This window comes from Cetorhinus maximus, chromosome 11 (genome assembly GCF_964194155.1).
Source record: "Cetorhinus maximus chromosome 11, sCetMax3.hap1.1, whole genome shotgun sequence".
Taxonomy (NCBI): domain Eukaryota; kingdom Metazoa; phylum Chordata; class Chondrichthyes; order Lamniformes; family Cetorhinidae; genus Cetorhinus; species Cetorhinus maximus.
The window spans coordinates 10,970,116-10,986,223 of NC_135889.1; the positions used below are offsets into that span (position 1 = coordinate 10,970,116).

At 43.6% G+C, this 16,108-nt stretch overlaps 1 protein-coding gene across 2 annotated transcripts in view; it reads right to left on the bottom strand.

Moving 5' to 3' along the window:
• The window catches only part of usp40 (ubiquitin specific peptidase 40), a 147,428-nt gene that overhangs the window by 36,007 nt on the left and 95,313 nt on the right, over positions 1-16,108 (bottom strand). For both annotated transcript variants that reach the window (XM_078551524.1, XM_078551523.1), the window contains exons 16-21: positions 10,968-11,314; positions 9,707-9,836; positions 4,035-4,092; positions 2,880-2,933; positions 2,542-2,630; positions 909-995 (exon numbers count right to left, since the gene is read on the bottom strand). In XM_078551524.1, coding sequence (XP_078407650.1) covers positions 909-995; positions 2,542-2,630; positions 2,880-2,933; positions 4,035-4,092; positions 9,707-9,836; positions 10,968-11,314 — 765 coding nt within the window. The remainder of the gene's footprint in view (positions 1-908; positions 996-2,541; positions 2,631-2,879; positions 2,934-4,034; positions 4,093-9,706; positions 9,837-10,967; positions 11,315-16,108) is intronic.

A 16,108-nucleotide genomic window follows, 5' to 3' on the forward strand; every position in this document is an offset into this window, starting at 1 on the left:
ACCTCCTGACTCCCCAAAGCCTGTCCACCATCTACAAGACACAAGTCAGGAGTGTGATGGAATACTCTTCACTTGCCTGGATGAGTGCAGCTCCAAAAACACTTATGAAGCTCAATACCATCCAAGACAAAGCAGCCCACTTGATTGGCACCTCATCCACTATCTTAAGCATTCACTCTCTCCAACATCAACGCACTGCAGCTGAAGTGTGTACCATCTACAAGATGCACTGCAACAACTCGTCATGGCTCTTTCGACAGCACATTCTGAACCTGTGTTCTCTACATATAGCTGATGAGTGGGAACACCATCACCTGCAATTTCCCCACCAAGGCTCAAATCGTCCTGACTTGGAACCATATCACTGTTCTTTCATCGGCGCAGAGTCAAAATCCTGGAACTCACTTCCTAACAACTCTGAGTGCACCTACACCACATGGACTGCAGCATTTCAAAAAGGCAGCTCACCACCACCTTCCTGAGGACAATTAGGGATGGACAAAAATTGCTGACCTTACATTGTTCACATCCCATGAACAAATAAAAATAGAAAGTTAAGATACAGATCAGTCATTTAATTGATTGGCGGACCAGGCCCAAGGGGATAAATGACATACTCATGTTCCTAATCCTCTGAGTGACCTTTCATAAAATAGTTGTGCACTGGTCTGTACCCAATACACGTTTAAATTTACCAAACTTCGATAAAATAAATAACTGTTATTCATGCATTATAGGTATTGAATGTACTTGCTCACATGCAAGTGCAGAATATAGAATCTATTCTTTAAGCAGATTCCATCATTCATAGAACAGTATGATGGTAGTGATTTGAAATTCATACACAAGAACGTTGCAATAAAGTTGCACAAAAACCTCCCATGGCATACATCTACCCATATATTTACCTCTCGGACAGAAATGCTCTGTTCTACCACAATTTCCATTTCAGGGCTTAGGTGAAGACTGTCCCCAACAGAAAAGTATAAGAACAGCTAAAGAGTGGAATTAAAAAAAAGCAATTAAAATAAGTACCTTTACATCGATAGTCAAGAGTTGAGAAAATTCTGGAAAATCTGATACAAATAAATCTGGCAGCACATGACATTTGTGTGCCAACATGCTGTGGCACAAAATGCTTGTAGTTGGCTCTTCATCAGCTATTTCTCCAACGAGGAAAATTAAAATTAAAAGGTATTTTGAACAATCCTTGCATTACTTCTGGGTATAAGGCACAAGCCACCAGCCCATCCACTAGGCTCAGAAAGTAGTACGTTATGCAGGGAGTCCATGAAGATAATTTAAGAAATATAACCCAATATGATTAAAACGTATGGAAAAACAAAATAGTTCAGGTTGATGCGTCATATGTGAATGAACATTTCGGAAGTAGTGGCCATAGAATGAGACTGTATTTCAACAATGGAATATGTTTAAGAATTCCCTTTTCTCCAGATTTGTAGTTGCTCAAAAACTGTTCAACAGCTGAAAGGAGTTAGCAAAGATATTGGGTTCTTATGAAAACAGATACTGCAATGGGAAAATGGAAAAGTTGGTATTCTGGAAACATGGGGTTAAATAGTCTGAAAGGCCTTTATGTACGCCTATCTTGTGAAATGTAGTCTGTTCTGTGGAAGCACAAGTTTGATCAGCAAATTAGCATTTCTCATTCGTACTCTTCTTGCATTCTTTTATGGCAACTATGTATAGTTGCAGAATAAATAATGCTATTAAGGTCACTGTTTCAGAATGTTGTTGATAAGTAAAGACATTAAAAACACTCTAGAGTTGAAGACAAGGTCGTATGGAGTCTATAAGCAAGAATTATTAATGGTGCTGTTTAAAGCTTATTAATTGGCTGCAAATTATAAACATCTGGTAACTAAAGATGAAAGCAAAAGAGATATACATTCTTTCAGATGACACCTGGAGTACTGAGTATTTCCAGCATTTTGTATTTTTATTTCAGATTTCCAGCATTTTGTGTTTTTATTTCAGTTTTCCAGCATCCACAGTATTTTGCTTTGCTTTTGAGGTGTACAGCTCCCTTGGATCTAACATTCATACAAGTGGGTCTGTGCAAATGACACTTGAGCATTATCTTATTGGAATGGTAATTTGTCAGTCAAACTTGTGTTTCCACAGAACAGACTATATTGCACAAGATAGGTTTAAATAAAGGGTTCTCTGATCTATTTGATCCCATTCTTCCAGAATACTAGCTCTATCACTTTCCCATTGCAGTATCTGGTTTTTTAAAGAACCCAATGTCTTGGCCTCAAATATTTCCTTGGCAACCCCTTTCAAATGTTGATCAGCTTCTGTATAAACAAATGTTTCTTGGCTTCTCTCATAATTATTACAGTTTGAAACTTGAGGGTTATTTTTAAGTCAACGTATGGATATTAATAGATTAAGCTTAAGATCAATAGAAAGAACTGATGTCTAATTAAGAATATATTCTTAGCAATGATAGTTTTAAATAGAAAAAACCTGCACCTGCAAAAATACGCAGAAGACAGCCCTGACCTCTCTTCCTACCTGTGTCTCTGTTGGAGTGTGGCCAGGAAAAAGTGCTAAGCTGCTTCCTGTTTTCAATCCAATGCCCTTCACAGTCAAATCCTCACAGACTATAGATTTAAAAAAAGAAACATGCATCAATATTTAACAGATATCTTGGGGCCAGAGGTGGGGGGTGGTGGGGGGCAGGCAGAGGGCTGAGCGCTAAAGGAGAGAATCATGAATGATTGCATTCATTGAGGCAGGTGATAACACTGATGAAAAGTCAAGAATTAATTCAGGACACGAGGACAATTCCTAAAGGGAAACTCTATATGGCTCGCTGCAATAGCACAACTTGTCTTGAAGTAATCACCCACCTGGAGGGAGTAGCCTTCCAGTTCTGTCAACTGGTCTCAAACAGGTCCCATCTTCTGTAAAATAAGAGGCAAATTACCCAGATCAACATGTAACAGCTGTCAAGAGAGACACAAAAAACAGACCTTATAACTCAGATTTATTTGAAAAAAGATTCAATTTATATCACTGCTTCCCGACTGCTAAATGTGGAACTGAACCATACAGACTAAGAAGGACCAATCAGATTCCCAGTCTGCACTGAGTTACCCAATTGCAGCAAGAAAGCAGGATGTCTTTCACAAATCAAGAAGTCCCAAAGCAACTTACAACCATTTAAGTGTTATAGCCCTGAAAGCCAGTTGGTGAGAAATGATACTGGAATCAATCTTTACTCAGTCTTATGTTTATTTAGAGTGAAACATTACAAGCATATACTTCCTAACTCAACCACTCTCAGTTTCAGTAAGTCTCTCTTTTTATCTGCTCAAGTAAAACCCTGCTTGATGTCCTCAACGTGCATATTATTAAACACAATTGATATACAATTAACATGAGGCACTTCTGAAATGTAGTCACTATTGTAATGCAGGAAATGCAGCAGCCAATTAACACAGCAAGGTCCTACAAACATTATTGCGATAATGATAACAATGTGTTTTAGCAGACTGTTACACTGGTTTAAGCAATACCCCTCGATTATGCAAAGGGAAATCTGCCAGGATTCCTTCTCCCAAACATTACCCAGGGTCACCCTAGTGAAGGTACAAGTGCGTGGATGCTAGGGAAGGCAGAATCAGGCTGGATGATCATGATTCATGTACAGTTAAATAGATTGAAGTATTCAAAAATGTCTATCCCTAGGCATCTTTAGGAAGAGAACATTTTTAACCATGAGTGATATTTAGGGAGATTAACTAGCATATAGTAGTGCTTTAATAATGTCATACCTAGCAGTAGAATTACATCTATTGGACACCTTGGTTCCTTTTATTGGTATCTAATTGCATTGTTAACAATTCATTGGGTGTTTGGGCATAAGCAAATCCAGCACCACACTCTGTACGATGAATTGATACAAATAAGATTCAGGTCAGCTGGTCTCAGATGGTAAGATGAGCTAACTCAGGATAGGGGGCAATAAGAAAATTGCCATTATCTACAAAGATATACTTTACCTTGTTTGTCTTTCAGCTTCAGCTTTTCAATGGCATTAGCTTTGATTTCCAAAATCAACTGGAACAAAAAAAAGTCATACCACCTTTAGCAAAGAATCACATAAAGCAATAATTTGCACTTACATAATACCTTCAACACAGCAAAACACCCTAAGGGGTTTCACAGGAGGATTACTGGGCAACATTTGGCACTAAGTCACATGAGGTCAAATCAGGACAGGTGACCAAAAATTTGGTCAAAGAGGCAGGTTTAAAGAAGAATTTTAAAGCAGAGATGGAGAGTTACCTTTGTGCCATAACATTTCATTCAGAAACAGCATACTAAGGTTTCATATAACAGGGTTTGTTTATATGAGTATTACTTGCACACTAGTTTGGCAGAAAATTGAAATATAATAGTAACTTTGCAACAAGTTATACTTCAAGCAAATACGCTATTTGGGCGTGAATAATATACTTCCAAATCATAATTCATTTCAAAGAGTGAAATGAGATACAAATATACATGCATGTACAGGGCTTTAGTCAATGGAATTGCAACTATGCAACTCAAGTTACCATTGATGGCTCCATCATTAAAGCCAGTGCACACCAAAGCCATACACACCAGGTTTAAACACACTGTATAGCATCTTAGTCATGGATGCAGTTGACAGAGCTCAGTGGCAAATGTACAAAGGGGAAAGACACTATGTTTCTTGCTTTCAACTGGTGCCCAGTAAACCCAGCTAGAAACGGTATGCGAGATCAGAATCAGGTTCAGCTTTGGTGCCACAACAGCCAGCACTCATTTGAGTGAGATACTGGAGGGCAGGCACCTAGGAAAGCGGAAAGTGACCAATACTGAGGAACCATACTCAAACACAAGTCTTCAGGGGAGAGAGGAGGCAGAACCACAAAAAATGCTCCCAAGTCTCCTGGGTTGTCCAAAAAAACCAGATTCAATTGGTGAAAAACATCCAGGTTATCCAACTCCATCAGATACTTTAGTCCTTTTAATTTTCTTGCTGTGCAAACTTTTATTTATGGAGTCAGCATAGGTATGTTCTCAAAAGGCTGTTTACTGGCTTTTTCGCACTGGAATATCTGAACAAGAGTAAGTCTCATAGTCTGCTGTATTGTGGGGTGGGGAAGTGGGGGAATGAGTGGATGGATAAAGAGCATCACAGTCCTGTTTTTATACTGCATTTGGTTTGTCACTTTGGTCCAATATTTATCATAATGTATCACAATATAAAGGATTACAGAAACAGACCACTTAGTCCAAACTAATGTGTGTTGATATTTATCCTCAATGCAAGCATCAGTCCGAACCCCATATGCCCGTCCTGTTGATATTGCCTTTGTTTCAATTGCTAACTTCAGTAGTGCATTCCACAGTCTCTGTGCTCTTCCGTTCTGAGAAACACAATTGCTGAAACATACTTTCACCTTTTAGTGCTTGCCCCAAGTCAGCACACAAGATGATGGCATAATACCAAAGTATAAGTGCTGTATAACTGGTGCACTACTAGAATTGGGTTCCTATCAGCTGCTATAGATTTGAGTAGTGGGTTTCATTCTATAAACAACATGCAAATTTACATCCAACACTGTCTCAAGGTGAAAAACAAATGATGTTGGTGATTCCATTTCTTGACAACCCATTAAAAAGAAATGGTGAACTGGGGATAAAAGGCAGGACACAATACCAAACTCCAAAATGCAAGAGAAGCCAACACATTGTTCATAAGCCACAAGTAAAGCTCCTATTTCAGAAGTGTGTTTTTTTCCCACTACTCAAATTGCCGGTGGTTTGGTTTTTCCACTACAATTAATTGAGGTTACCTAGAATTGCATAGTCTACAGCACAGATACTGGCAACCTAACTCAACTAGTCTATGCTGGCATTTATGCTTCAAACAGCCACCTTTCACCCTACTGCACTTAACCCTATCAGAATTTCTCTTCTATTTCTTTCTCCTCATGTGCTTATCTAGCTTTCTCTAAAATGCATCCAAGCTATTTCCCTCTATTATTCTTTGTGGTAGCAATTTCTACAGTCTTGAAACACTCTTTGGGTAAAAAGGTTTCTCTTGAATTCCTTATTGTGTTTATTGGTGATCTACTGCTGCTTGTGTTCCCACAATTGTGGGTATAGCACTTGACAGCAGTAGTAGGAAGGCAGAGGGTGCAACAGGGAGAGAAAGCCTCCAGTGAGCAGCGGTGAAGGGGCACAGCGAACAGCAACAAATTGGTGAACCAGGTACACGAAGTAAAATTAATTCAGCTTTGAGTTATGGGGGTGGAGGCAGAGTGGAAGTTAATTTTTATTGTCTAGAAATAACAAAATATTTGTCCCAATCAGTTCATGGCAGCAATTATGCTCCGCCTGAGCTGCCGCCTCTCATGCTCATCTAACTATCTCCCTTACATGCTTATTCAGCTCCTCCTTAAATGGGGAAGCTAATCGGCTTCAACTATTTCCTGTCGTAACAAGTTCCAATTCTTACTACTCACAAGGTAAATAAATTTCTTCTGAATTCCTTATTTGATATCTTGGTGATTATCTTATATTCTTGGCCTCTAGTTTTACTCTTACCTACAGGTGAAAGCACTCTCCGTGTCCACTCTATCTAAACCTTTCATAATTTTAAAATCCTCCTTAGTCGCCCCTCAGTCTTCTCAAGAGAAAAGAGGCACAGCCTGTTCAACCTTTCTTGACAGGTATAACCTTGCAGTTCTGATTTCATCCTTGTAAATCTTTTTGCAGAGTACTTCAAGTGCGGTCTAACATAGGTTCAATACAGGTTATCTTAACTTCTCTACTTTTCAATTCTATCACTCTAGAAATTAATGCTAGTGCTTGGTTTAGCTTTTTAATGGCCTTATTAACTTGTCAGGCTACTTTTAATGATTTGTGTATTTGTGTTCCAAGATCCCTTTACACCTTTACCACATTTTGATTCTTATCGTTGAAGAAATTTCTGACCGCCTTGTATTTATTGCCAAAATTTAATACTTCACACTTAATTATGTTGAAAACCATTTGCCAATTATATACCAATTCTTCAAGTTTACTATTGTCTTCTTACAATTTGTTGCAGTCCACCTCATTATTGTCTATTGCCCTCTCCCAATATGGCACCTTCTGCAAATTTAGAAACTGTATTTTTGATTGCAATCTACATTGTCAATATTAATTGTGAATGACAGTTGTCCCAGCACTAGGTCTTGTGGGATCCCATTCCCCACCATCTGCCACTCTGAATAGCTTCCCTTTACCTCTACTCTCTGCTTTCTGTCTTGCAGTCAGCTCCCTATCCATTCTGCTGATAGTCATCTGACTGTAAGTTTTGCTCTAGTCTATTGCGCGGCACCTTGTCAAAAGGCTTTTGGAAATCTAGATAAATTACATCTACTGCATTTCCCTTGTCTATCCTTCCTGTTACCTCTTTAAAGAATTCAATGAGGTTGATCAGGCAAGACTTTCCTTTTTAAAATCCATGGTCAACAGTCATTTTACAAAAACTGAAAAGCAGAATGCTATGGATGCTGGAAATCTGAAATAAAATCAGAAAATTCTGGAAATACTTAGCAGGTTACGGCATGATTTGTGAGGAGAAACAGAGTTAACGTTTCAAGTCTGTGGCCCGTAGTCAGAACTGGGAGAAGTTAGAGATGTAATAATTTTGAGCAATGGGTGGGCAGGCAGGCCAAACACAAAAGGAAGGTCTGTGATAGGGTGAAAGTCTGAAGAGATTGAATGGTAGAAGAGTTAATCTTCCAGGGCCAAAGAGAATGGCGATGGGGCAAGAAAAGAAACAAATGATGCGCCTAGAGCTGATGTTCTGCTGACTGAAAAAAACTGAAACAAGCAAAGGAATTGAAATGAAATAGAGCAGAAATTATGGCCTGAAATTGTTGAATTCAACGTTGAGTCCAGAAGGCTGTAAAAATGCCCAATTGAAAGATGAGGTGCTGTTCCTCAAGCTTACCTGGAGCTTCACTGGAACAGTGCAGCAGGTCAAGGACAGACATGTCAACATGAGAGGAAGATGGAGAATTAAAATGACAGGCCATCAGAAGCTCGGGATCATACTTGCAGACTGAATGGAGATGTTCTGCAAAGCAGTCACCCAATCTGCATTTGTCTCCTCAACGTAGAGGAGGCCGTATTTTTGGTTTTGAGACGCACTATTTTCTCCTTTAGTTGGGATTCCATTATCTTTCACACCACCAATGTTAAGCTGATCAGCCTATAGTTCCCTGGACATGTTCCATATCTCTTAAATATAGATATAACATTTGCTATCTGCAAGTATTTTGGCCAAAACCCCTTTCTCTAATGAACTATTAATTATGTGTAATAATGCCTCTGCTACCTCTTCCCTGGAACTCTTTTTAAATCAGAGGACGAGATCTACCCGGATGAGAGGTTTGAACCTTTTTGTGTTTGATTAGTTTATTTAATATTTCTTTTTAACTTAAATGTCATCATATTATTTTTAATCTTATCTTCCAATGTCATGTCACTTGATCAATTTCCTTGGTAAATATTGAAGCAAAACATTGATTTAATATTTCAGGCATTTCACTGCCACTGCCCATGATTTTATCCCATCTGTCCCTTAGTGGCCCTATTCCCACCCCGACTTTCAATTTTTTATTTACGTGCCTGTAGAATATTTTAGTATTTTGTTTTATACTCCTTGATAATTTCATAGTTCCTCTTTGCCTTCCTAATTGTTTTTGTTTTGACAGCTCTCCTAATTTCTTCATGGGATGTGGGTGTCAGTGGCTAGGCCAGCATTTATTGCCCATCCCTAATTGCTCATGTTAAGAGGGCATTTAAGAGTCAACCACATTGCTGTGGGTCTGGAGTTACATGTAGACAGCAGATTTCCTTCCCTAAAGGACATTAGTGAAACAGATGGGTTTTTATAACAATCGACAATGGTTTCAGGGTCATCATCAGACTTTTAATTCCAGATTTTTATTGGATTCTAATGCTGGTATAGAGACCAGAATCTCCCTCCCTGTGAGGGGGCCAGTGGTGTAAATTATGGGGAGGAAACTAACAACAGTTCCTTTGTAAAGAGTGGGAGGTATGATTTTGTGCAGGCCTGAGTTGTCTCCTGGAGCTATCAATGCTTGGGAAATAATTTGAATACTTTAGTCTTTTTTTTACCTTACTGTATAATCAACCCCAAACCCAACACCTCTGCCACCAAGATGAGCAAGTGCAATAGGAACAGCAAGTCAGACACCATCCCGACTTGGACACATATCTCCGTTCCTCCATTATCACTGGGTCAAAATTCTGGAACTCCTTAGCTATCTGCAACATGGGAGAACCTTCACCGTATGGACTGCGAGTGGTTCAAGAAGGCAGCACACCACCACTTTCTCAGCTAACTAGGGGTGGGGAATAAATGCTGGTTCTACTTTTGACGCCCCCATCCCAAGAATTAATAATAATAAAAAAAATCAGTCACTGTTCTCATGGCAGCAATCCCAAATGACTCACCCTCTGTGAAGCCAACAGCACCATTTCTTTTCCTAGCTCTAACTGCTGTGGTTGTTAATATTGGTGAGTAATACATGTTTATGAGGAAGTTTTGAAAAGTTCTCATCGACACTTATGGTGCTAAATGGAAGCAGCTTCAACAGGCTCACAGAATGCCACTTACCATCTCCATGGTGACCGGAATTGTCACTGTCGCTCCTGCAGTCTGCGCCAAACCCTCACCACAGTAATTCTTGACCTGCAGCCAGCTGCGGTCAGCTACAGTTACTGGCATACCATTGAAAGAGAGAACACTATGTGAAGGCAATAAAAAAAATAGGGACCATTAAAACACATTAGTGTTTATTTTGTATACACACAGAAGAGAATCAGCCACATTTGTTTAGTGTTTTTTTCTACATACTGATTACAATTTGATGAAAACACACATTTATCCAACTTCCGAAATACTTAAAGCAGCATATTTTCTGTACGTTTTTGAATTGCGCTGAATATTTTACTCCTTTCAAGTTTGGCTACCATCTGTATTCAGTAAAGTACAGTCTAGTCTGTTACATAACAGAGGCTGTAATCATTCATCATACTTTGATTCTGCCCTTTGCAATCCTTCTTGCGCTGAGAAGCCTCAGTGCTGGAAAGCTGAGCATTTTGCAAATTCTTTTAATTTAAAAATAATTAATATACAGCACCAAGCACTCCAAACTTAAATATAGCACAATTTGCTCTATTCTATCAAAACAATGCATCTTAAACCTAACCTTAAAGGGGTCACCTTTTACTGAACCAGTGTGATATTTATATTTCCTACATGTGCCACCTGGACAATCTATCTGGGTGGGACAGCCAATTTAACAATTAAAAACAATTAGATCAGATACAGATCTACAGCACAGAAGGTGACCATTCTTTCCATCATGCCTATACTGGATTTGAAAGAGTTATCAAATTAGACCCTTCTCTTCCCCTGTAGCCCGACAAATTTCTTCTTTCCACTATTTAATCCCATCATCCCATTTAACCATATTATCTTCCCATTGTGGCTTTAACGAGATGGGACCTTGTTTTTATGTCTCAACTAAAAACACTTTTGAGAACTGAATCCTCAACTTCCGGCAAAGAGGAAAGTGGCATCAACTGGGTTATACTGTGTAGCTCTGCACAATGGTTTCACATCCACTGGGAACCAATGTTCCTTCTAAACTTTCTGAGTGCGCTGCAATTAGGAATGTACCACACAGACAACAAACAGGCTGAGCACACAAAAGAAAAATTAGAGGGAACAGTGTTAGGAACTGATCACATCTTAACATTCTCATGTAGCGATCCAGAGAAAAATACATAGAGAGGAAAAAATACATCTGACAATAATGAAGTTTTAAACACAAGTAAGGCAGTCTTTCAGCAACAATAAAATGATCTCTCACCTTAGGCTATGGCACTTCTGGTCTGATGCTAATATAGAGTCACCATCTTTTAGCCTCAGATCTGCAAGGCTCTTGTGCGCATCATCAGCATCATATGCAACCCAATTCGTGGACCCTTTATTTTCCAAGTTCTTTCTGCAATAAACCGTCAGCTCCTCCGGAGAAATCCCTGTTGACAGGGCTAGAGCTTCTCGTACAGAAGCAAACAACGTGTTCCGAGTGAACACTGTTTGAGTCTCGGTGAACTGCACCATCTCGGTTTCTAATTTGCTACTCATTGTGGGACACAATACTTTAAGAAGCACGGGCTCATAGTCCTCACCCGCTTGTACCTCCATTCCACAAACCTGCCAACAGAACAGCAGATGTAGCAAGCTGTGACATGAATGCTCTGTAATCACTCGCATAAGTATGTTAGTCACATCTGTAATCTCCATTACTGTACAGAAAAGCATCATCAACTGAGGTAAGCAGGCAACAGAACCACTAAGTTGGAGAAATCAAACAAGGAGAAATTAAATTAACAAGTAAAAATCGAAATATGTATTGCAGAAAAATGTTGCAGGGATTTTCATTTGATTTGTACACAAATATGCTGGGCTTAATACACACACACATAAATATGCACACAGGCACAAGTCTAGCACCTAACAGCTGTCACACTCCAGACATTACTTTCTGAAATTTACAAGAGTTGCAACTGCCCTTTGATTGGTTCAGGAGTAACTACAATTACTTAAATTTCCCTAGTTAGAGCAATGATTCTAAAGCAGGCTTGTCCAACCTATTTGCATGGGGGTCCACATTTCAAAATTTTTCTCACTCAAGGGGTTGACGGGCAAATTTCAGATAGGGCAGAATTTTTTGCTGAACAGGCGGGTGTGCGTGGGACCCGCTCAAGCGTAAAATAGTGTGTAATGACATTGGGTGAACGTCCTGGCGTCATCATGCACTTGTGCGATATTTCGGTCAGCAGGCGCGAGCAGAAGTCGGAGCCGCACCCACCATTAATTGGGAAGCCAGTTAAGGCCATTAAAAAGACAAATGATGATGATTTTATGCTGCCCGTGCGATTTTGCGCTCGCCGCACGGGCAAAACAGGCAGGCAGACAGCCGACAATTTGTAAAACCTCATCCATGGGCGGGATAAAATGGGTCAGCAGCAGCGCCAGTGAGAGTAGTGAGGAGTTTGGTAGATAGTTTACTGCTGGTCAATAACTGATAGTTGGCAGCTTCATCTCCGTTCGGGGCTTCATTCTTAGTATTTCCAGGCTTCATTTCAGGTCTCCTTGGTGTCTCAAAGGACCCCGGGGGTTTCAGACCGTGTGGATCCTTCGAGGTATCAGACAGCCTTCTGTGACCCTGGTAAAGAGGGTTGTGGTCTCCGCTGGAAGCACCACCTCTGAGGAGGTAGAGCGGGGCAGAAGGGAGAGGAGGCCAGGTGTCCCAATGCAGCTTCCAGGGGAGCAACCTGTGGGAGGAGAGGCACAGGCACAAGGGGCACAGGGCCAGCAGGTAGCTCAAGGCAGAAGGGGCTGCAGAGGACGGCACTATCCTGCTGCCAGGGTTTACAGGTGGTGACGCAGCTACCTCAATATGTCAGCGGTGCAATGGCCGAAGGGGGCTCCCCCTCTCAAGGGAGACAGTGACTTCCATTTGTCAGATGATAGGGCCGGAGATCACCTCCAACTGTGTGGGTGGACACCCCATGCCAGTGGCTCTGAAGTTCACAGTGGCCCTCAACTTCTATGCATTCAGCTATTTCCAGGGCTCAGTGGGGCATCTGTGTGGAGTCTCCCAATCAGCTGACCATAGTTGCATCAAGTTGGTGACAGAAGATCTGTTCAGGCAGGTATTGACTTTCCTTCATTTCCCTACAGATGAGGCCAGCCAGGCTAAGCGAGCCAGAGGCTTTGCAGCGATTGCTGGGTTTTCCTGCATCCAGGGCGCAATCGACTGCACACGTGGCCATCAAGATGCCAGAGGGTCAGCTGGATGCCTTCGTTAACAGGAAAGGGTTCCACACCACGAATGTGTAGATAGTGCGGGACTATAGGATGCAGATTCTGCAAGTCGGTGCAAGGTACCCTGGTAATTCTCATGACAAATACATCCTGTGACACTCCCAGGTGCCAAGGCCCTTCAGTGCTCCAGCTTGGCTGGATGGACGCCTGCTGGGTGACAATGGCTATCCCTTGAAAAGGTGGCTTATGACACCTTTCTGCCATCTAAGAAGAGCAGAAAAGGGGTACAACAGGAGCCATGCCTCCACAAGGGCGGTGATAGAGAGAACCTTAGGTTTTTTGAAGATTCGCTTCGGATGCCTGGACCTTTCAGGGGGAGCACTACAATGCCCCTCCAGAGCGTGTGTCACTGATCATGGTCAGTGCTACGCCTTGGTGCCTCTCCCCTCCTGGCACCAGCATTGGAGGCAGCCTGCTGACTCTACTGTCCTGTTGGCCTTGATGGCCTTGGCGGTCGTCCTCTGGCTAATGGAGCCTGTGCTGGCCCCGCCTGGGAGGGAGCAGCCAGTTGCCACAGCCTCATCAGATGCTACGGTCACTGGCAGAGGGGTGGAGGTGCTGCTGCTGTCATCCAGAGCATCCTGAGACGGGCCCGCAGAGACAACAGGTAGCTTGTGCGCCAACATGAGGTCGTTCTGGATCTCCCTGCTCGCGATTGATGGATGGGCACCTAGCTGGGATACTGGGTGCCTCATCCATCTCCCACACCGACACTGACCACCCGGGTTCAGTGCCTCTGTGAGGGCTTGCAGGTCCCAACGCAACCCCAGGAACCTCTGATTCTGTTCCTGGAGCTGCCTCTCCGGGAGAGTTGCCGCTCTCTCAATGGAGGAGGTAGTGCACTCTGCCATGAGGGTCAGCACAGTGCTGATGCTCCGCATGGACTCCTCCATAACAGAGACCATGTATACATACCCTCATGGATGTCTGCCAGATCCTCCCGCATATCTCACTGAACATCCAGCATCTGCCGCCTAATGGACGACTCCAGAGACTCATCATCAGCCTTCAACTCAGCATCGTCCTGGTCCCCAGCAGTCCTTCGATTGCTGGTGCCCTGGGCACTCTCTGCCTCTGCCTGCATCTCAAGCAAGTGTGAAGTGCCCTCACCGCTGTACACCAACATTCCAGCTGCTGATCTAACACCCACCAAGGTGTTGGTATCTGCGCTGGTGCCTGGTTCAGAGAGCAGATGTGACGCAGGTGCATCTAGAGCCTGGCGGTCCTCTGGCATCAGGCGTGGCTCTTCGGGGTCCCCTGTGATTTGCTGTGTGGTGGCTAATCTAAGGGAGAACGACGACATGTCATTAGTTTAAGTCATCAGACTGTCACTGTGCATGCCAGACACCCTGGTGAGACTGTGGCGATCTGCATCCTGGTGCCATCATCTTTCAATGATCCATGGGGAATCCAGTTTTGAGGCTCTCATCAAAATGAGACAACACAAAAATGCCTGCACCATCCGAAACTCTCACCTTTGTGCTCTGCACTCTTACCTTCGTCCGTCACCCCAGCCTCTCTGCGACTGGTCGACCAAGGTGTGTGCTGGCTCTCCAATTCCAAGGCATCTTGCTCGTACCTCGTGAGGATTAGGAGGTTTTGGGAGCTTCTGCCGGTCCGCGAGCTTTCAATGCTGTTATGGGCCATCTTCTCCTGAAAGGACAGGGATGCATTGATTTGTCCACTCTCTACCTGCAGCCTGGCCAACCCCACCTTAGGTACACCTTGAAGGGCACAGCCGAGTTGTGGCCCTCGAGCCACAAGCCAAGTAGCAAGGGCTCATCTCCTTGGCTGGCTCCAGTGTCATTGACAGTTGGCACGCAGACTCTAGCTCCCCTGAGCTCCACGGGGCGGACAGCCAGACCATAACACTGCAACACATTGCTCCATGCCAACAGGATACTCACCCTTCCTGAGCGCAGCATGTCGTTAAACCTCTTGCGGCACTGGACCCAGGTGCACCGTACAACATCGTGGCTGCTGACCAGCGCTGCCACCTCCTCCCAAGCTCTTTTTGTAAGGTACGGTGGCCTCCTCCTATCATCTCTGGGGACAAGGGTGTCCCTCCTGGCAGCCACCTCCTCCAGGAAGACAGCAAGGCACTCATCAGAAAACTGGGGGGCCGAGTGCTCACCCGACCTGCCCTTCCAACTGATGTCTGCAGCCGCACTGGAAGCCATAATTCCCTGTTGACAACACCGAAGATGTCTTCTTCGCTGGCAGTCTTCCAGGGGCTACCTGGGCCGTTTTTAAGCCAGCCACCAGGTCGCCCCCGCTCGGCCCTTCCCAATCCCTGCTTCTCAGTGAGGAGCCGAGTCTCACGCTGGGCTGGCCTTAATTTGCCCGCCAGTGTGAAATCGTGGTCGGGGGCCGATCGCAGTCAGTGGTCCGTTTCCCGGCTGCTCCCGGGCTCGCTGACCACGCCCACTGCCGAGCTCAAAACTCTGCCCATGAAGTTCGGCACAATGTTACAAATGGATCTAAATAAAACTCAGGTATGAAAAGAAACAACTTGCTGTGCAAAAAAAAACAATGAGTAGTAAATAAAGATAAGTATTTGAGGGCAATAGGGTGAGTGTGTATGTGTCTGGATCACTCCCAGACTCAGGATGCTCACTCACTCATCCTCACCCATTGTAAGAGGGTGCAAGATGGTGTGCGCGCGGGTGAGGGTGAATGGGAACCCTGATGCTGGGAGACTTATGGACACACACTGCCCTCGCACACACTCTCTTTCTGCCACCTCTCAGGCATTCACTTTCTCACCCCCTCCCTATCACCCACGTCGTGCACTCCCTCTCTTCCTCCCCTTCCTCTCTCTCTCCCCTCCACACGTGCTCACTTCACTCCCTCTCTCCCTTCTGCACGCGCTCACTCCCTCTCTCTCCTCCACACGCGCTCACTCCCTCTTTCTCCCCCTCCACACGTGCTCACTACTCCTCTCTCCCCCCATACTCGCTCACTCCCTCTCTCCTCCACACGCGCTCACTCCCTCTTTCTCCCCCTCCACACGCACTCACTCCCTCTTTCTCCCCCTCCACATGCGCTCACTACCCCTCTCTCCCCCCCACACGCGCTCACTCCCTCTCTCCCCTCCACACGTGCTCACTCCTTCTC